Source organism: Cornus florida, unplaced genomic scaffold (assembly GCF_030987335.1).
Source record: "Cornus florida cultivar Cherokee Brave unplaced genomic scaffold, ASM3098733v1 CherokeeBrave_3.0.0_Hap2_Chr11, whole genome shotgun sequence".
In the NCBI taxonomy this organism is placed as follows: domain Eukaryota; kingdom Viridiplantae; phylum Streptophyta; class Magnoliopsida; order Cornales; family Cornaceae; genus Cornus; species Cornus florida.
In genome coordinates, this window is record NW_026775581.1 from 44,632,900 (window position 1) to 44,651,941 (window position 19,042).

The following is a 19,042-nucleotide window of genomic DNA, read 5'->3' on the forward strand; positions in this document are numbered from 1 at the left end:
GCCAGGATTTTATTTTAGCTCGTAATGTATTTGACTAAAATAAATAAATAAAAATTAAAAAATCAACTAACATGAAAAATATAATTCTTTTCACATGAAAAGGCAAAAAAATAATAATAATAATAAATGATAAATAAAAAACCATAGCAAAATCACAAAATTCTCAAGTAAGAGCATAATATTCTTGATATAATTTAATATCAATAATGATTTAATTAAAATAGAACAAAGAATTATCTATGTTTGCTGAGATACCAATTGAATTTTGAGCCATGCCAAATTACTCCATCTCCAAGCACTTCGTGAATCCTGACAACCAAAGTAAACAAGATTTTATATGTTTTTCAGTAATGTGAATAAAATTTTAAATAAAAGAATTCATTATTCAACTGAAAAGAATAAAGTTACAATACATAACAAATATAAAAGCCAAAATATAGAAGTTTACTCCACAAATATAAGAACCAAAATATAGATTTTTATAATATTTTCATTGAATACATTAAAACTGTCCTCGACGAGATTTCATTTTTTGAAAACGCTGCATGATAGCCTTATTATCTATGCTCCTAAATATATTTTTTTCAACAAATGCAACCAAGCTATCATTCATACATTGATCTCCGATCCGATTATGCAATTCATTCTTTACAATATTCATAGCAAAAAATGCCCTTTCCACCGTGGCAGTCGCAACTGGTAAGATCAACGCCATTATCACAAGCAAATACATCAATGGATACACCTTGACCTTTTTTGCCTCCACCATTTTTTTTACAAGAGTATAAATCCCTTTCAATACTTCAAAACTACTATTAAAGCGCACATCAATAATATAAGTCTCAAGTTAACTATGAAGTTCTTTGAGCTAGACTGTAGAAAATCCTTTTGGATAATATTTAGCAAAACAAATTATCTTTTGCTTGTTAAAAACAAAGAATGAATCATTTGGACATAAACATGACATACAAAGAAGTAACTCAGTATTAGTCTCACTAAAATGACTATTTAACTCTTGAAGTCGCATATCTATCACAGAATAAAACAACTCAACACGATAGTGATGCAAATTTATCATTTCTTTCACACGTCAACCTTGAGCAAAGAAAATGTCATCCATGTTGGGAACATCAATCTCATGTCTCTCACAAAATGAAGAGAATTCTTCGAGTAAAGAATCTCATCCATCATCCCTCATCATTTGTAGTCGTTGCTTATGTACTTTGACTAAACACATAGCATTCACGATATCTTGATCTTTTCTTTGTAGTGCTTTTGATAATTCATTTGTCATTTCCAACACTGCCTTCATCAAATGGAGACTGAATACAAAATTAAAGGATTGTATTGTCCCAAGTAGAATAGTTGCTTCACCTCTTTGATCGGATCTAAATCCATCTGCTTCAATAATCTCAAGAACATCAATTACAGATGAGAACATTGTAATTAAGCTCATTAAAATACCATAATGTGAGCCCCTATGAGTGTCTCCTGCACGTATAAGAGAAGTACTCTGATTTAAGCCTTGCCCACTTGAAAGCTCACCATTATTTGGTCCTTCAATAACTTTTGCAATTTGTTTCTCTCAAAGCATATCACGACATTTACATGAGGCTCCAACTACATTCACCACATTAGTAACAAATAAGAAAAAAAGTGGAAATCTGACCATGATTCTTTGTCACAGCAATAAGAGCCAACTAAAGTTGGTGAACAAAGTAATGAACAAAAAAGGCAAATTCATTCTCTTTCAGAATAACCGTTTTAAGATCGTTAAACTCGCCTTGTATATTTCTAGCCCCATCATAACCTTGCCCACACAATTTAGTAATGCGCAATCCATGTATAGAAAATACCTTATCAATCGCTGCCTTAAGTAAGAGAGCAGTTGTATATGTAATATGTACCATACCAATAAAACGCTCAATGATACTCCCATTCTTTACATAACGTAAAACAATAGCCATTTACTCCTTTATTGATACACCACGAGACTCGTCAATTAAAATAGAGAAGAATGCATCTCCAATATCTCTAATAATAAAATTGATTATCTCTGTTCCAATGGAATTAATAATTTCTTTTTGAATCTCGGGTGATATTAATTTCATATTTGCAAGAGCACTTTCCAATACGACAGCTTTAACATCCTTATTGTGATGAGCATGAAATCTCAAAAGTGCAAGAAAGTTCCCTTGATTGTTTGAATCATCAACTTCATCGTGGCCACAAAATACAAGTCCTTGGTGTAAAAGATATTGGATACAATCAACTGATGTGGTCAAATGAGTTCGATATTCAATTCTAGCTTGGTCTGACTGCTTGAAAAAATTGTTTGTATGTGTTGCTTTTGGTTCACCAAAGCTTTACAAGATTTATAAGCTTAGTTGTGGGCACTATAGGGACCTCCAACATAAACTTTAAGTGTTTCTCTCTTCTTCCAATTTGAAAACCCCTCACCCACAAAGGAGTCACCTCCTAATTGCTCTCCAATATCTGGTTTGAAAAGGAAGCGGCATAGGCAAAATGCTGCATCTTTGGCTATGCTATATTCTAGCCAATTAGAATATTCGCTAAACCAAGCAGCGTTGAAACGACGTAACCCTTTCCTGAAATTCTTATAAGGAAATTAATGAGTCTTAGGCTGACAAGGGCCTTTTAGATAATATGTTCAATGAAGCTCGTCTCGAATATTAGGATGGTAATCCATGATTCGAGCTCGTAGTCCTGGATTTGCTGGAAGATCCTTCAAGTTAATGTCGAAACCGCATTGCTTTAAACTATCATCATTTCTCTCTGTAGAAGATGTCAACTCTGATTTTCTTTTACAAAATTGATCAATTTTTTCCCCATAACTGTTTAAAAAAGAAATAGATTATTTAGGGGGGAAAAGGAAGAAATTTATGATTGTAAATTGCAATTACTCACTCCATCTATCATATTAATTATTAAGCATAGGTGTTCCAAAATGCAAATTATATTTCTTTTAAAATTTTAGAGAACTCAATTATAATCTGTAGGATTTTGGGAAGTGACGAAATATGCAAATAATCAAGAATAAAATAGGTCAAAAATATTAACTACTGATTTTATGAAATGATGAAAGTGAAAACTAGAGATGGTGAATGGAGCATGTAAAATTGATTTCAATACATGCAATACTTGGTCTGCTAATCTTCTAGTGTTATTAATACATCGAATCATCAAACAATGTAAGTTTGTAAATAAATATAAATCAAAATGCAAAATACAAAAATAAATCTTAAAAAAGGGACAATAATCATAACAAAATTGACAATTTGTAAGCGAATTTATGATGATTTTGAATGCCATGTGACAGTGACTATACAATGCATTGTGGTGACTTGTAGGGTTCTTTGTTTGACTAATTTCCATGGTTGGCTAGCATCAACTTCACTCTATTAATCTCACAGTTCCGCTTTGGGTTTTTTCATTCACTTTCATTAGGTACGCTCTAATATTGTCCCTCTTTTCAGATTTATTTTTGTATTTTGCATTTCAATTTATATTTATATACAAACTTACATTGTTTGATGATCCGATGTATTAAGATCAAAATTAAAATAGATGTGATTCATGTGAAATTGTGAACCCAAAAAAAAATTAGGGTTTCCAAATTGTATTTAAAAAGAAAAAAGAAAAGAAAAAAGAAAAAAAAAGTATGTATTACCTGGGGAATCAATAACAGACTGATAGCAAAACAAGGCTAATATTTCTCTTTTGATTCTGTAGCAGACAATGGAGTTTAGAAGAATCAAAACCAAATTCATGAGTAGCGATGCCTTTTTCCAGGTGTAATGTAAAGTGGAATTGCTTTCCCAGTTTCCCCCAAACAAAAAGAACAAGATGGTTGATGCCGATCTTTTATCCTTCAAAATGATATTGAATGAGTTGAATGGCTGAATCACCCTTCAACATGTGAACAAAAAAAAAAAAAAAAAAAAAAAAAAATTTTGAGAGGGGGGGGGGGGGATTTGAAAATTTTAAAATATATATATATATATATATATATATATTTTAAAAAATATATTTAGGGTGGGGCACGGTCTCTTCGCCCCTGAATGCTACTCTAAGGTTGAATAGTGACAGTTGTCATGAGCTCTTGCATTTTTGTCATGATCCTTTGTACAAATATTAGGAAAAAAACCCTCACTAGTTACTTTCTCACTGGACGCCGTTCAGTTAGCATCTAACTGTGGTGATTAACACCGCTTCTCTAACATATTCTTGTCATCGTCAATTCAGCAAATGAAGAAAGAAATGAGAACTTTTATAGGCCAAAAATAATATATATATATATATATATATATATATATATATATTTGTGTGTTCAAATTTCACCATATCTATTAGAAATATGATGACCATTTATATAGATATAAATTTATAAATATATTTAAAATTTATAAAAACAAATTAAAAACAATGATAACCAAACATGTTTTTTGTTTCTTTTTTATTTTTTTTTTGGCAATAGTTGGAGTGACCAAACATGTTTTGTTTTTAAAATTAGAAACGCGTGACCTACCAAACATGTTTTGTATGTTTCTGTTTCCGACATTTTCACAACAAAACTTCCCAAACGTGCTTTTGATTTTTTTTTACAAAACACTCATATAGCGAAAGTACTGTTTCTGTTTTAGCCAAAAATAAAGCGTATGTCAAACGGGAACTAAGAAAGTACAGAAAAACACCAACATAAAATAAATAAATTGTCTACTTCTCTTTTATTTTTTTAATTTATATGATATATGAAATTTAATCATGAATACCTGTTGTAAAATGTAAAGACTCACATTATAAAAGTGCACAAATCTTGATTTATTCGATTTAATCTAATTTCAAATTAATATTTTGATTTGGAGAACCTAACTAACAATAATTTAAGTTTCCAAAACACATTAGTTATGTGTCATTAATTTTTAAATTATTGCAAGCAAGGATTATCTAGTTTTGTTGAGTCTTACTAATTTCATTTGTTACATAATTCTCAATAGTATATACACCATAAGAGGGAATCATATATACATTAGAACACAATTACACAATTGAATTTGTTTTATTTTTACATAATTGTGTTATTTAAATATGCATAATTTTATTTTCAATAATGCCTAAAAATTCATTGAAAATAGATGTAAATGTCACAAATAAAATTATTATCAATCAAAATATAATTTTAATATCTATTATTTTGTTCAAAAAAAAAAATTATCTTTAATTTTATTATTATTATTTTTCAATGGCGCCACCTCGTGGGCGGCCAATTATATTTGATTTTGCGAATCTTCCTTCGTTGGAGGTTCTAAAAGAATTCATTAATAAATTTGTTGATCTTCGGGAGGAAAAAAATGTATAATGAGTTTAAACTTAGAAATATAATTATATTTAAGATTAATCAAATTCCAATTTGAACTCGAATTTCATCACTAACAATGTGGATTGAAATTTAAACCTTTCCAGATGTGAATTTTATTCAATCCATATAAGTCGTATTATAATTGTTGAGGGAGGACATAATTTGTAGAGACTAGTATAATTTCACTTTTGTAAAGAGATATATATATAAATGTAAACATTTCTTTTTGAAAATCTAACTTTTTAAGAGGAGGTGTTTTAATATAAAAAATATCAAACATCAATTATTGTATCACGAAAACACAATAAGATTGAAAGAAAAAGTAGGAAAATATTATTTATGGTAAAACTTTTACTCTTTTTCTTCAACAAGAACCCAATAATTTTCAACCAATTTTTATGTGTGAATAATTAAATAAATACCTAATTCACTTAAAAGTTTTTTAAAACTATATTTTGAGTCCTCTTTCTCTTAATTAATAACCTTAATTTCCTCAATCATCTACATGTAAAAAAAATTTGATAAATAAGTAATCAACTTCATGTTTATAATTTTATTCGAGAAAATATGGTTACAGTAGATCTACATAATGTGATAGTTTATTTTTTTATAAGTTCATTAAGAAAAACTTCTATTAGTAATGTTAAAAAATAATATTAATAAATAGTACTTTAACTTTTAAATAAAATATTTATTTTGAAACATTTAATTTACGACACAGATAATAATACTGTTTTTTCCACTATTGTCCAATTGAAAGGAAGACCGACAACATTATTGTTCAATTAATACGAAGACAAGAATGTGACTGTTGTCTGTTGGATGTGAGCTGGAATCTATTCTTCTCAATAAAGGGCATCATGTGGGATCAAATGACTTTTGTCGATTAATAATATTAAGAGAAATTCCTGCCTCGCCAATCATATATATATATCTGATTAAAATTCCCTATAGTTCACTCAAATCTGCATTACTCTATGATCCACATTTCGTTACATTTACTTTAAAAATTCACCACTTAAATGATGAATTTTCACTTTTTAATGGTGAAATTTCACTATTAAAGTTATAATATTAGTGATATTTCACTTTTAAAATATTATTATTATTTAAGTTAGTACTTACACACTCACGTCCCTATTGAGATTTGAAGGGATTTTGGTGTCACTAATCCCTTTGGTAAAGAAATAATAATAATAATAATAAAATAAAATAACATTATTATAATAAAATGAATGGATGTTAATGTTTTTGATGGGTTATCTATATAAATATAAGTAGAGGTTCTTACTCCCCTATTTGTTGTACAAATAGTCAATTAAAAAAAAAAAATAGATGAAATAATTCACTGCAACAAATTTGTGCAAGTATTATTTTCCTATAAATTATGGACGTAGTCAATTAAGACTCAACCTTCTCAACTTTAAAAAAAACTTATATTTTTTTATGTATAAATTTTTTTAATTATGAAATTGCCCCCTTAAATTTTATTTTTGGTTACATTACTTCCAAAGAGAATTTCTGTCTCAGTCCCTCCTTCTTCAAATCCTTTTATTTATCATAATAGTGTCATTTGGGGTCCACTGAATACCACCATCCAACCAATACAATCCTGATCATTCTTTTATTTAATCTCTTTGCTACACGTGTCCTCACTTGAACCATGTCTTATGCAAATTCTATATAATATATCTCCGGTCATTTTTACTACCCGGTACATGTGTATAATGGTCGGCTTTCTTTGTCGGCTTTCTTTGTGTGATTTATCTTACAATCAAAATTATTGAATTCATCTCTAATTTGAATTGTGTTTAAAGCTTTGAACTACCTTTGGTAACTTCACTTTCAGGATAAGTTTAAATTAAATAGACAAAATATACCTACTCATTTAGCTCACTCACCAACAATTAATGTAGTCCAATAACAAATACACAAATTATTCGTAATTACCTTCTCTGATTTTTTTATTCATCTGTAAATATGCAAATTTTGTCCAAATTAAATTACTGATATTTTGAAGAAAGTCCTCTAATGAAGGTTATTGGGACTAAACTGGAACAATTTTATAAATCTATGAAAAAAAATTAATTGAATCTTTCAATAAAATAATCAGGTCAATCAATTATAAGAGTTTTTTTTTTATTTTTTTGTCCGGCAAAGTAGGGGCATGGAGAATTCGAACGCGATACTCTATCAACTAAATTATTTAATAATATCTATTTTTCTTTTATTCTTATAAATTAAGAGAAAAAATATCCAAACACAAACACACCTATTTAAAAAGTTAGACCTTTTAATTTAACTCAGTCATTGAATAATATTCAAATAAAGAAGGTTGTCTTCAATGATATCATTCCGAGATAAAATATATAGGAAAGAGAATGATGTTTCTTTAATCATTTTGGTGGTACTTTTCTATCTGGGATTAAATCTAGATTGCTATGTCAAGTCTAACGCAACTTTTCTTGCATTTCATGAATATAATTAATTGACACTTGAACAAAACATGATTTGGATACCAAGAGGGAATTTTTAATTTTACTCCATTGGAAAAGAGAAACATTTGATTTGAAGGCATTTATTTAATTTATGTGGTGCCATTGTTTGGTACTATAATCATTTTAAGCAAAATATTTTCAGAGTTGACCTATTTTCTCAAATTTGTGTACCAAGTCAATTACATTTTTTTTTACATCACTGAGTCGCAAATTTCAAATGTTATATTCGGTAGGAATGAAAGAAGAGATGTAGAAAGAAAATAGGAAGAAAATAACTAACTTTCTTTATTCAGTAGATATGATACAAAAAAAGAAAGAAAAATAGAAAGGATGAATACTTTGTAAATTTTCGTCCGCCCAATAAATTAGGGAAGACAAAAGACAAGTGGACTGTTAAATAAGTTTTATATTAAATATCATCCTAAATTATAAATATTATTGAATATAATAATAAAAACAATTATAACTTTCTCTTTCCTTTTCTCTTAACTAATATATAAAATTATAAGCTTATTATCCTCTTTTCTATCTAACCGAATAAAAAGAAAAAAAAATACACAATCTCTTTCCTACAAATTTCTCACCAATCCGATTTTCTCACCCTTCATTCAATTTTTCTCTTTCATACGTAATAGAGCATAAAAGAACTATGTAATGTAATTATCTAACCGGGAGTTCTTGGACTAGTCATTTCAGCTGGAAAAAAAAAAAAATCAAGATATTAATCTTCATCTATACATGCAATTTAAAATATATTTTGAAGAATATATATTTCACTGACATTAAGAAATTTATTCTCACATAAGAAATAAATAAATAAATAAATAAATAAATAAATAAATAAATTTATGTTTGAGAATACTAAATTAGGTCTGTTAGGTTTGTAACTCTCAAAACAATGAAAATTTCAGTTTTAATTTCATTACACTAGTTCAAAACTCTCAAGAACAACAATTTTAATTATAGTCAGGTTAAACCTTAGACTTGTCTGGTAAATGTGGCTTACGGGGTGTTGCCTTAAGGTGAATTAGTCTCATTCATAAGGTGCTGAGCCCTCTAGGGGGAGAGGAGGGGAAGGGGGACACCTCATTTTAATATCATAATCTTACTCACCTCTGATGAGATTGTGGCTTACATAACAGATTCTCCCCGTAATTAAGGAAGCTGATCGAGAAAACAATTTTCACCAAGGTCAATGGCAAAAAAATTAATGAAAAGTCAGTTTTGCTTTTTTAATATCTAAAATGATAACAAATATTTTATTAGCAAAAAGAAAGAAAGAAAGAAAATAAAAAAATTACCACCGTCAATAACAGAAGAGTTTAGTAAAATTATAAAATTCTGAGGAGTCAATTGACAATTATAATGAGAGGTAAGCATTAAAAAAAAAGGGGGGGAGGGTACAACACAAGAGTATTTTATTTTATTTTTGTGGCGGCGCTTTTCTGTCGCTCTGGCATGCATTCTTGACGAGTGACTGTTTAGTGTGAGAGATGACAGATGAGGGGTGAAATTAGAATTTTCAGTTACGGACTCCTCACCTCTTTCTCTCTCTAGAAGTGAGACGAGAGAGGAAAAGACCGGGCGAGGACTGAATAGAGTAGACAAGAACTCAAAAATGGAGAAAGCTCTGACCAAAGTTGGGAGCCTGAAAACTGGTACATTTTGGGTTTCCAAGAAAGCCAAAGAAGAGATCTCCAATATCACTCAAGACCTCTCTGTATGCACTCTCTTTCTCTCTCTCTCTATATATATATATATTTCAACTGTACGTATATGATGTGGGTTTAATTTAACAAGCTTACCCAGTTGATCTAATTGTGATTTAATCGGATATCAAGATTATATAGTGCAATGCGTGAACTATGATCTGCATATATGATATATTCTCCGCAAAATGCAAAAGTAATTTAGTTTAAAAGAAAATATTGGGGTGGGTTTAATGGAATTGGGTGAAAATGAAGGGTTTAATGGGGTTTCCTTTTCCCCAAATCTCTGATTTTCTTATTTCTTTAGTGGATTGAAAGATTTAGATGAATTGGAAGATTTAATGCTCTGTGTTTGAAATGGTAAATTGATTACATGCATAGATGATGTGTGTGTGGAGCAGGGTTGATTGGCAAATTGGAAAGCAAGTTGAAATCTGTGATTTAATATGAATGCAATGGAGTTTTGAGAAATTTCTTGAATTCTTAACAATATTGGCTTGTCTTCATTAATTAACTTGTCATAATGTTTCTAATTTCTATTTTCAAATTTGTGGAGATTAAGCTGTCATTTAAGTGTTTAGTAGAATGGTCTGTATTATGTTTAATTGGAAATGAGAATTAAATTGATGATGGAAATAACATAGGTACTATTATACAGATTGATTTGGTTCTCAAGGCGCGCTTTGATAATTAATCTAGTACTCTTTTTTCTCTATTTTTTTTTTTTTTTTTTTTTTGTATTTTAATAATTTTGTTTTATTTGTTTCAACCAGTTAATTGCAGATCTTGTTCATCTGAAAATTCTGTAGAACTTAAGGTAAAGCCCTGTTAGTTACAAAGAGAAAAGGCAGAACATTAATGTAACCCTTATATTTAACATTCCCAGCATTTGAACATTTTGGTCCACGGGATCAGGAAACATATATAAAATATTGATATGTGACACCAAGAAATCATCCATTTAAGATTGCTTTTCTTAGTTGGGTTGCAACTTATCTAAAAAAAGTATGAGATTTCATGCTTTAGTTGGCCCCTTGTCAGTTGTTTGCCAATAAAACAGAAGAAAAGAAGAGCAAAATTTCTCTTGCATAACTCATGGGGATTTCAGGGGTTTCCTTTCAATTTTCATTTTCTTTTCTTTTATTTTCTCTGTCTGCCGGTTTCATAGCAACACCAAATGAAGCATTCAATTGTATGTCTCTATGTCTACATATTTTCAGTTAAGACTCAAACCTACAATTTTGCAGTTTGCTTCATGTTTTATGCAATGAAACTACTGCAAAAACCGTTTGCAGTACAATAGTGAGTTGCTAAATTATTTTTGAATTTTTCATAACTATAAACTTTTTAGTCTACAAGACTGAATGGATATATGACCTCAAGAAAAATTACTATAACACTTCTACTTTTCTTTCTCCAAAATAATAATAATAATAATAATAAAATTACTCTAATAATTGCACCTTTCTTCTTTATCAATTTAACTCGCTAGAGGTAGAACAGATTACACTGCAAAAGACAGCTATCCTGATTGATAATTTGAAGTTCTGTATTGGCTGACAGGTTTCATGATGCATGTGAGATGCTTAGACTGACATTATCATGCAATATGCTTTAGGAATTGGCCCCGTGCACTAATCATTGTGTCATGCTACCCCTCTTATTTTTATGGCCGTACTTTAAAGTTGAATGATCACTTCTCAAATACATTGAATTACAAGTCATGAAATCCATCTCTCCATAACTTTGACATGAATTTGTTTCTTTTTCGGAGGATATATATATATATATATATATATATATATATATATATGAGATGTTAAAGCAGGACAAAACATTAGATGAGCAGACAACTGCAGGAAAAGCTTCACACTAGCTTCTTGTAAAACCGACTAACATTTCATTTCTACTTGCTGATTTGTTGATCATCCCATTACAAACTTGTGCATCAAATTCAAAATTATGTTTGCTTGGCATGTTACCTGTAGTTGTAGATAAATTTTGTGTATTATTTGTATCTTAACTGAAGTGTGGTCGTGATACCAGACGTTCTCAAACACAGTCGAAGAGAAGGCAAAATGGATATTTAAGAAGCTAAAAGGTAAGATCATAATAATGTAGTTTTTCCTTCTTAAATGATTTGGAAATGCTTTAAGGACTTCAGGCTCTTGATTTTTCTATATAGATTGTATAACTTCCTTGTTTTTGAGGCTTTTTTTTTTGGCTGAAAGTTGTCAGGCAATCCAATATAACTCGAGAATGCTGTTTAAATAATGTGATTCTTTGATTTCATCTACATTTATGCAGAATCTGTTCTTCTTTTTTCTATCTGTTCAATTTTTTTATTTTTATTTTTCCGTTTGTTCCAGTATTTCCTTTTCAAATGTCTCTGCAAGTTAATATGCTGATATCCTCATCCTTTTCTGATATTCAAGAATTTAAAGTTATAACTAGTGTAGTCCTGGAATGTTCTTTACCATGTTCTTCCAGGTACCAGGACGGCTTGCTCTCTTCAGTTCACATAACATTGAATTCTGAGGCATATGTCATATATTAATAATTACATAAAAATGTCGCATAATTTTTCTTCATTTTGTATATTGTATAAAATGTTGAGCTTTGCATAATTTTTCTTCATTTTGTATATTGTATAAAATGTTGACGAGTGACGCAAGGGCCTTATTCCTCTCAATCGAGAAGGGCTTGAAGAAAACCGAAGGTTTCCTTGGTACTTAGTAGTAGGACAGTTGTTGTACTATTATAGAATCTTACTGTGTGTGTTGCCTTTCATCTCAAACCTGTAGTTACTTTAGAAATTTGAATATTGTAGTTTTTCAAAAAGGCAGGCATGAGTCCTTTGGTCTTGATAATCAATATCGTCACCATTCTTGGATTCACTTAGTCATTGAAGTGACATTCATGGTAAACCAATAGTCACTCTACAAACAAGCTGGAGCAATGTGATTGGATGAGTATAGCTTAGTAGAGGCATGTTGCATCCCCTCCTACGTCACACAATTGCTTGTCTCACATGCATCATAATTATCTTTTGCTACTTGCACCCGGGTTGAGATAGTTGCCTCAGCTCATTGCACACACAAACACCCACTATATATATATGTAGGTATGTATGTATGTTCACGTCGGGCGTGGTAATGTAAATATCTTTTCCACAATCTTGAACTGCTGGCTTAAAAATGTAAATGAAGCTTACACTTTTACTTTTATCCTCCTGAAGGCAAGCCATTGAAACCCTTGCCAGATCTCCTCCGCGAGTACAACCTTCCTCCTGGCTTCTTTCCTCAGAACATAGTATGTTATGAGTTTGATGAGTCAAAGACCAAGCTGATCGTGTATTTGGCTTCTGCCTGTGAGGTCTGCTTCAAAGACTCATCTGTTGTAAGGTATGCCACTCGCGTCAAAGGGACATTGTCAAGGGGAAAGCTCACTGGCATAGAAGGAATGAAGACAAAGGTCCTAGTATGGGTCAAAGTCACCAGTGTGACTGTCGAGAGCTACAAGTCTGACAAAGTGTGGTTCACAGCCGGGGTTAAGAAATCGAGGTCCAAAGATGCTTATGAAATGCCACGTGATGCCATTAAAGTGGAGGAATTTTGAGGTTAGAGAATTTTGAGATCTCCATTGGCTTTTGTTAATGTCAACTGCTGCTTCAATATATAATGTGCATGACCTTTATTCATTGGTACATTTTTCATTTTATGTGTTAATAGCTTTTCTTGACCTTTAGTTGTCCATATTGGTTTTCATTGTGATAGATCATTATATGTTCTTTTGCCACTGCAAATCTATATGCATACATACATGTGTGTGCGTGTGTGTTTAAGGATCATTGGGATGCATCAAAGGGCGATAATTTGAATCCACTACTCTACCAATGATGCATGCTCTTGGTGCATCTTCTAATTTCAATATAATCAAATCCATAAGGGAAACAGCTTGGTAGTTTAATCAAAGATGTTTATGGATTTCAAACCTTTTCTTTCAAGTTATATAGATTAATGAAGTAAGGGGTAATGATTATAACAATAGATGGTCTTTATTCTTACACTGTTATGTGGATAACTCTTCAAAAACTCATGGATCAAGTTTGATAGGCCAAATTGCTGCACTGAACCCTTTTACTATTAATATGCTGCACAAATCTCTCTCTATTTTATATATAATATGTATATATGTATTAAAAGGTCTTCTAACTAGAGGACCCCCCACCCGTATTAGCCCCTTGACACGGATAAGATTTAAGTCACGAACTTGTGCAGCAGAAGGGATTCGTCGCGGGGGCATAAATGGGGGATTAGGAGAGTCGAAACTGAGCTCTTGGGGTTGAGATTACAAAATGCAAAAACCAAACCAAAACATAAATAACAATGTTCATATAATTTAATTTTTTTGGTTTTTGGAGTAAATGCTGCTATGAGCCTATGAAGTATCAAATGATAATGTGGCTCAACCAAGATAACATCCAATCACAGGCACTGATGTACATCTTGAAATTTTATATATTTTTAAGCAATTTGCTTTAGAAATGACCTAAATACATAATTTTTTTTTTTTTTTTTATCAAAGTAGTAATTTTCCGGTGATGTTACAGAGTTTTTTTTATAAAAAATTTATTTATCAAAGTAGTGATTTTTCGACGAGAGTTAATTAGTTGTTGCTAAAACCAAATTGGTTGTTGCTGAAACCAAAAGAGACGTGATGAAAATGTAGTCTTTAGAGAGAAAGGAAAAGAGAGATTTTCTTTCCTTCTTTTTTCTTCTTATATCAACAAGGGCATTTTAGGATTTTTATATAAAATGGTTAAAATTGATGATAAGGAAGTAATTTGCTCAAAAGGTTGATAATACAGGGATTTGTATGCACCTAATTTTTAGTGGGGTGTTTCTTGCACATTTTTTGCATAGCAAGGGTATTTTTTTTGCACTTAGCCCTTTATATATATAAATATATATATCCTCAATTTATAAAAAATTGCAAATAACCCCTTATGATCACGTGCGGAATGCATAGACCTTTTTTTTTTTTTTTTTTGACGAAAATAAGGTAATTGTGCATCAAATTTTTTATTTTATATTTTTACTATGGCAAGTGAAAAATTACACACCATTCCCTTTTTATTGTATATTTTTACTATGGCAAGTAAAAAATTACACACCATTCCCTTTAGAGATCGGAACCCTTGAGCAGTTGGGGCTAGGTGTGAATTGTGGCATTATGTTAGTTCAAAGTTTAAATTGATTTCCATATCAAAAAGATGGTATATTTAGTGGAGATACAAAACTAGTAAGTCCAAGTATATATATTTGGAATTATTGCATGTAAACTTCATCAACACACACAATCACAGCAAGCTTTAATTCGATCTCCATCTTATTAGCAATGTGCTTATATAACGCCATGCCATGATTATACATGGAAGATATATTATTACCATGTATAAGTGATTGAGCATTAACACTCTCTCTCTCTTTCTCTCTCTCTATCTATCTATCTATATATATAATTAAACAACCTATATACCATCTCTCACCCCACCATTCTTGTACATTAACCAACCCTAAAAAGTTATTGTGATCATGGCCATGGAAGATCAGTGTCCTTCAGATGGCTCAAGCATCTCAGAAGGATCTGATGGAAACTGCAACAAGAAGAAGAATGTGAAACTGAAAGAAAAAGTTTCCGAAGAAACGAATCCATTTTGCCTTGTACTCGATCTGAAACTGTCCAACCATACAAGTCAAGTAGTAGTGTCAAACCACCCAGAAAAACAACTTTTGAGCCCATCAAACGTGGGTGGTTCTTCTTCTCCAGCAAGCGAGTCGTCGGACGAGGAGGCGAGACGGGATGAGGAGAACCTGCCGGGGCCGGAGCCGTCATCGACTACGACTAGGGTTTTCACATGCAACTTCTGCAAAAGAGAGTTCTCTACTTCTCAAGCACTAGGAGGGCACCAAAACGCTCATAAACAAGAGCGAGCCTTCGCGAAACGGAGGAATGGGGGGCATGGGATGGATGTCCCGCCTTTCGGACACCCTCCCCAGCCCTACCACTATTATCCTTACCCAAATTTCCCTCATCATGTCCCTTTTTATGGCCCATACGGTAATAGATCATCATCATCATCATCCGCACCATTACTCGGGGTCAGACCGGACTCCATGATTCACAAACCGTGGCCCGGTTATCGTTATATTGGCCACGACGGGGTGCCTAGGTTGGCCGTGATGAATCCACAACCATCCTACGATAGGCTAAGGAGTGTCCTAGGTGACACTAGCTCTCAATCACATAGTAATGGTGTTTTTGGTGCTGGAGGAGTCTCTTCTTCCTCAGCAATGGCTCGTCTGAATCATTCTGCTGCGACTAGGGCAATCGAAGGTGACACTAGTGCTGTGAAAGTAGAAAAATCGGACGCCGAATCACCGGGACTCGATTTGAATCTCAAGCTTTGATTACTGCTTAATTTTTGTTTTAAATTACTATGTTTTGGTTTTGTTTTGAGACCATAATCAGTTGAATGCAAGTTAAAGTATTATCTTCTCTTTAATTGATTTTAATTTTCTTGTATACCTCATTTTTGTATTTTGGGAGTGGCAGTAAATTAATTTCCATGTACATGGGTTTCAATTTAACTTTGGTATTAGTGCCTTTGTTTCACTCAATGCTCAATCTTTTTGAAATTAATTTCATTAATTTATTACGCATGAGTCATGCAAAAAAATATTACAAGTCCTCATACTCGTATCTTCCCAAAATCTTGGTCATTCAACTAGTTTATATTTATAGATACGTGTATAAAACAATAAATATGTTATTAGATATAGTGTCTCTATGTGTGTATGTGTGTTTTTTTCTTGCAAAAACTATAAAGATGTTATTAGATAAATAGTTGACAGGACACGGGAAATATATACTCCGTGTGTGTGTGTGTATATATTGAAGTATTGAAAAAGAAAAAACATTAAACAAAACAAATAAATAAGGATAAAAATGAAGTTGCCAACACGGGTTAGGGAAATAATAAAAAGAAGAGTAGGTTTTGGTGTCGCTATTATAAAGCCAGCCTTGTTTCCTTTCAATCGAATTGTTGAATCAATTAGATTTACCTTGTTGAACTTGCAAAGATATGAAAAATATTATTTATGTTTATCAACTACTTATCCGTATTCATTTTTACAAAATATGACAGAGAAATTATATATTATATATATAATTATTAATATTATATATATGTATATATATAAGGTGTAAAAATATTTTTTTTCCTAAATATTTTACGACAACCAAACACTATAAAATAAGGCAATAGCAGTGTTTATAGCGATTTTGGGAGACCATTTACCTTAGAGTAATGATACTTCCCTACTAATATGTACTAAGTATAAATAACCAATCAGAAACATTCGGTGCAACAAATCGGTGCAAGTATCATTACTCTTTAGCTTATTTAGGCTAAGATGATTTTTATTAATGAAAACCTGTGCTGGGACGTGGGAGATCGCCCCACCCCGTTTAGGTAGGTAAGTTACTAAATTACCCTTATTATATTAGTTTATATACTTAGCTGCTTTCTCAACCGAGAGCGGCAAAGCCCTACAAGCTAAGAACACTCATACCCTTAAATTTTATGTTAAGTTATTGATTGCCCATTTTTTATGATTTTTTTCAATAGTTATATAATTGTATTTGAGAAAGAAAAAAAATTTAACAAAAAAGCAGAGAAATTCGGGAACTAAACTGGGAGGGGCGGGTGCCCGTGGGGGTAAAAAGTTAAACGAGGCAGGGATGGGGTGGAAAGGCCTTCTGTTTAGGCGATTTTGGGCGGGGATGGGGTGGGGGTTTCTAAATAGTTGTGGGGAATGGGTAGGATACACCCTCCCAAAACCACCCCCGTTGTCATCTCTAGAACTTACAGAACTCAGTTGCCACATCAGCAACCAACTTTTTCAGGAGGTAGTATATCTCACCAATTGGTTTTGTGATAAAGAGGTGGGCTTCCACTTACTTGTATTGTGCATAAAGAACCAATCACAAATATTCAGTTAGGTACTATTTTTCACCTTAGCATTAATATATGACATTCTACCTTAGCACACTTATCACATTTCTGAGTTAATTGCCGGACCTGCTTCTTTTAATTGATTATCCATACAACAAATAAGGGAGCGGGACCCTCCAATTACTTGTATGATATATAAATAACCAATCAGAAATATTCGGTTAGGTAATTTTCTTTCTGCAACAAATTGGTGCAAGTATCACTACTCTATTTTATTTAAATAGTGTGCTTGAGTTGAGATGTCAGAAACCTAAACCTAAACCAAATCCGAACCTGAATTTTAATTTTATATGTATTTATTTCTTAATTTAAAATATATTATATATTCAACAAAATCAATTCGTCATTCCTAACTTTTGAATAACCTTTCATGTTTAGGAATTAAAAAACACACACAACCATGCTACGTAGTTCAATTGTTTTTTTCTTGGTGGGGTGGAAATACCAAAGGATCCCTTGTCCATTGGTACGAGCGGTAATAACTTATGCTTCGTTTGGTTGGAGCAGTGGAAGAGTGAATGGAAAAGATAAGAGAAAGGATGAATGAGGTATCTCTAGAGAAGGGAAGGCGTCTTTCCCATTTTTTGTTTGGTTGAATGAAATAGATAGTAGAAAGAATGAATAGAGCGATACTTTTTTTTTGTTTGATTGGGAGGAAGGGAATGAAAGTTTTTATATTCTTTTTACCAATATACTCTTATTATATAAAGGGAAAATTTAGGGTATTTTGGATTAAAAGCTACAGGGTGTTTTTGTAATACCCCTAATTTTAAAAGGACTTAATTGAAATTTTAAAAAAGGACTTAATTGGAATTTAGTTATTGTATTTGTGACAGCTTAAGTATTTTAACCCGGTGCGTCAGTGATAACTCGAAAGTTGACTCGATAACGGATTCGAAATGCAGAAACAAAAGATGAAATCATAGTCCTTTGAGATAAAAACCATCCCTAATACATCAATGTGACATTCCATGAGGTCACGGAAGTTAAAGAGAGCAAAAGAGGAAACTAGAGTTAAAACGGGCAAAATCCAATAATGAAGGACAAAACGGTCAATTCAAAAATAAAAGGAGAAAATTAACTCTAAACAAGTCAAACAAGGTGAATACAACCTAATCTAATTATTTTACAACATTCCAAGATGTTCTAAGAACATTGGTCAAGAATCCCACAAAATGCCCTTTTCCGGTTTAGGTGAAAACTAACCCTACCTCACTAAAACATGAATATCCCTCACTGTGTTTTGAATCTGAGGATGGGATTGGTACCATTGGAAAGCTGACTCAAAATCCTTGAGTTAAGGCTCAAGAATCACCCCATTTGGATTAGAAACGAAAAAGTTATGGACTTTTGAAGTTAAATCATCAATGCTGAA

At 31.7% G+C, this 19,042-nt stretch overlaps 2 protein-coding genes across 2 annotated transcripts; both read left to right on the forward strand.

Moving 5' to 3' along the window:
* Window positions 1-9,309: 9,309 nt before the first annotated feature.
* Window positions 9,310-13,326, forward strand: LOC132284202 (uncharacterized protein At5g01610-like). Its single transcript, XM_059786285.1, has 3 exons — window positions 9,310-9,598; window positions 11,634-11,688; window positions 12,826-13,326. Exons 1-3 carry the CDS (start codon window positions 9,497-9,499, stop codon window positions 13,203-13,205), a joined length of 537 nt encoding a protein of 178 aa, XP_059642268.1. The 5' UTR covers window positions 9,310-9,496; the 3' UTR covers window positions 13,206-13,326.
* Window positions 13,327-13,522: 196 nt separating this feature from the next.
* On the forward strand, window positions 13,523-16,243 carry LOC132284201 (zinc finger protein 3-like). Its single transcript, XM_059786284.1, has one exon. It carries the CDS (start codon window positions 15,185-15,187, stop codon window positions 16,058-16,060), a length of 876 nt encoding a protein of 291 aa, XP_059642267.1. The 5' UTR covers window positions 13,523-15,184; the 3' UTR covers window positions 16,061-16,243.
* The last annotated feature ends 2,799 nt before the right edge of the window (window positions 16,244-19,042 follow it).

Excerpts from the sequence above, each read along its gene's own strand:
- LOC132284202 (XM_059786285.1), top strand. The coding sequence starts at position 9,497 with ATGGAGAAAGCTCTGACCAAAGTTGGGAGCCTGAAAACTGGTACATTT. Across the intron at positions 9,599-11,633 it reads ATATCACTCAAGACCTCTCT|ACGTTCTCAAACACAGTCGA; the intron begins GTATGCACTCTC and ends TCGTGATACCAG. Across the intron at positions 11,689-12,825 it reads GATATTTAAGAAGCTAAAAG|GCAAGCCATTGAAACCCTTG; the intron begins GTAAGATCATAA and ends ATCCTCCTGAAG.
- LOC132284201 (XM_059786284.1), top strand. The coding sequence starts at position 15,185 with ATGGCCATGGAAGATCAGTGTCCTTCAGATGGCTCAAGCATCTCAGAA.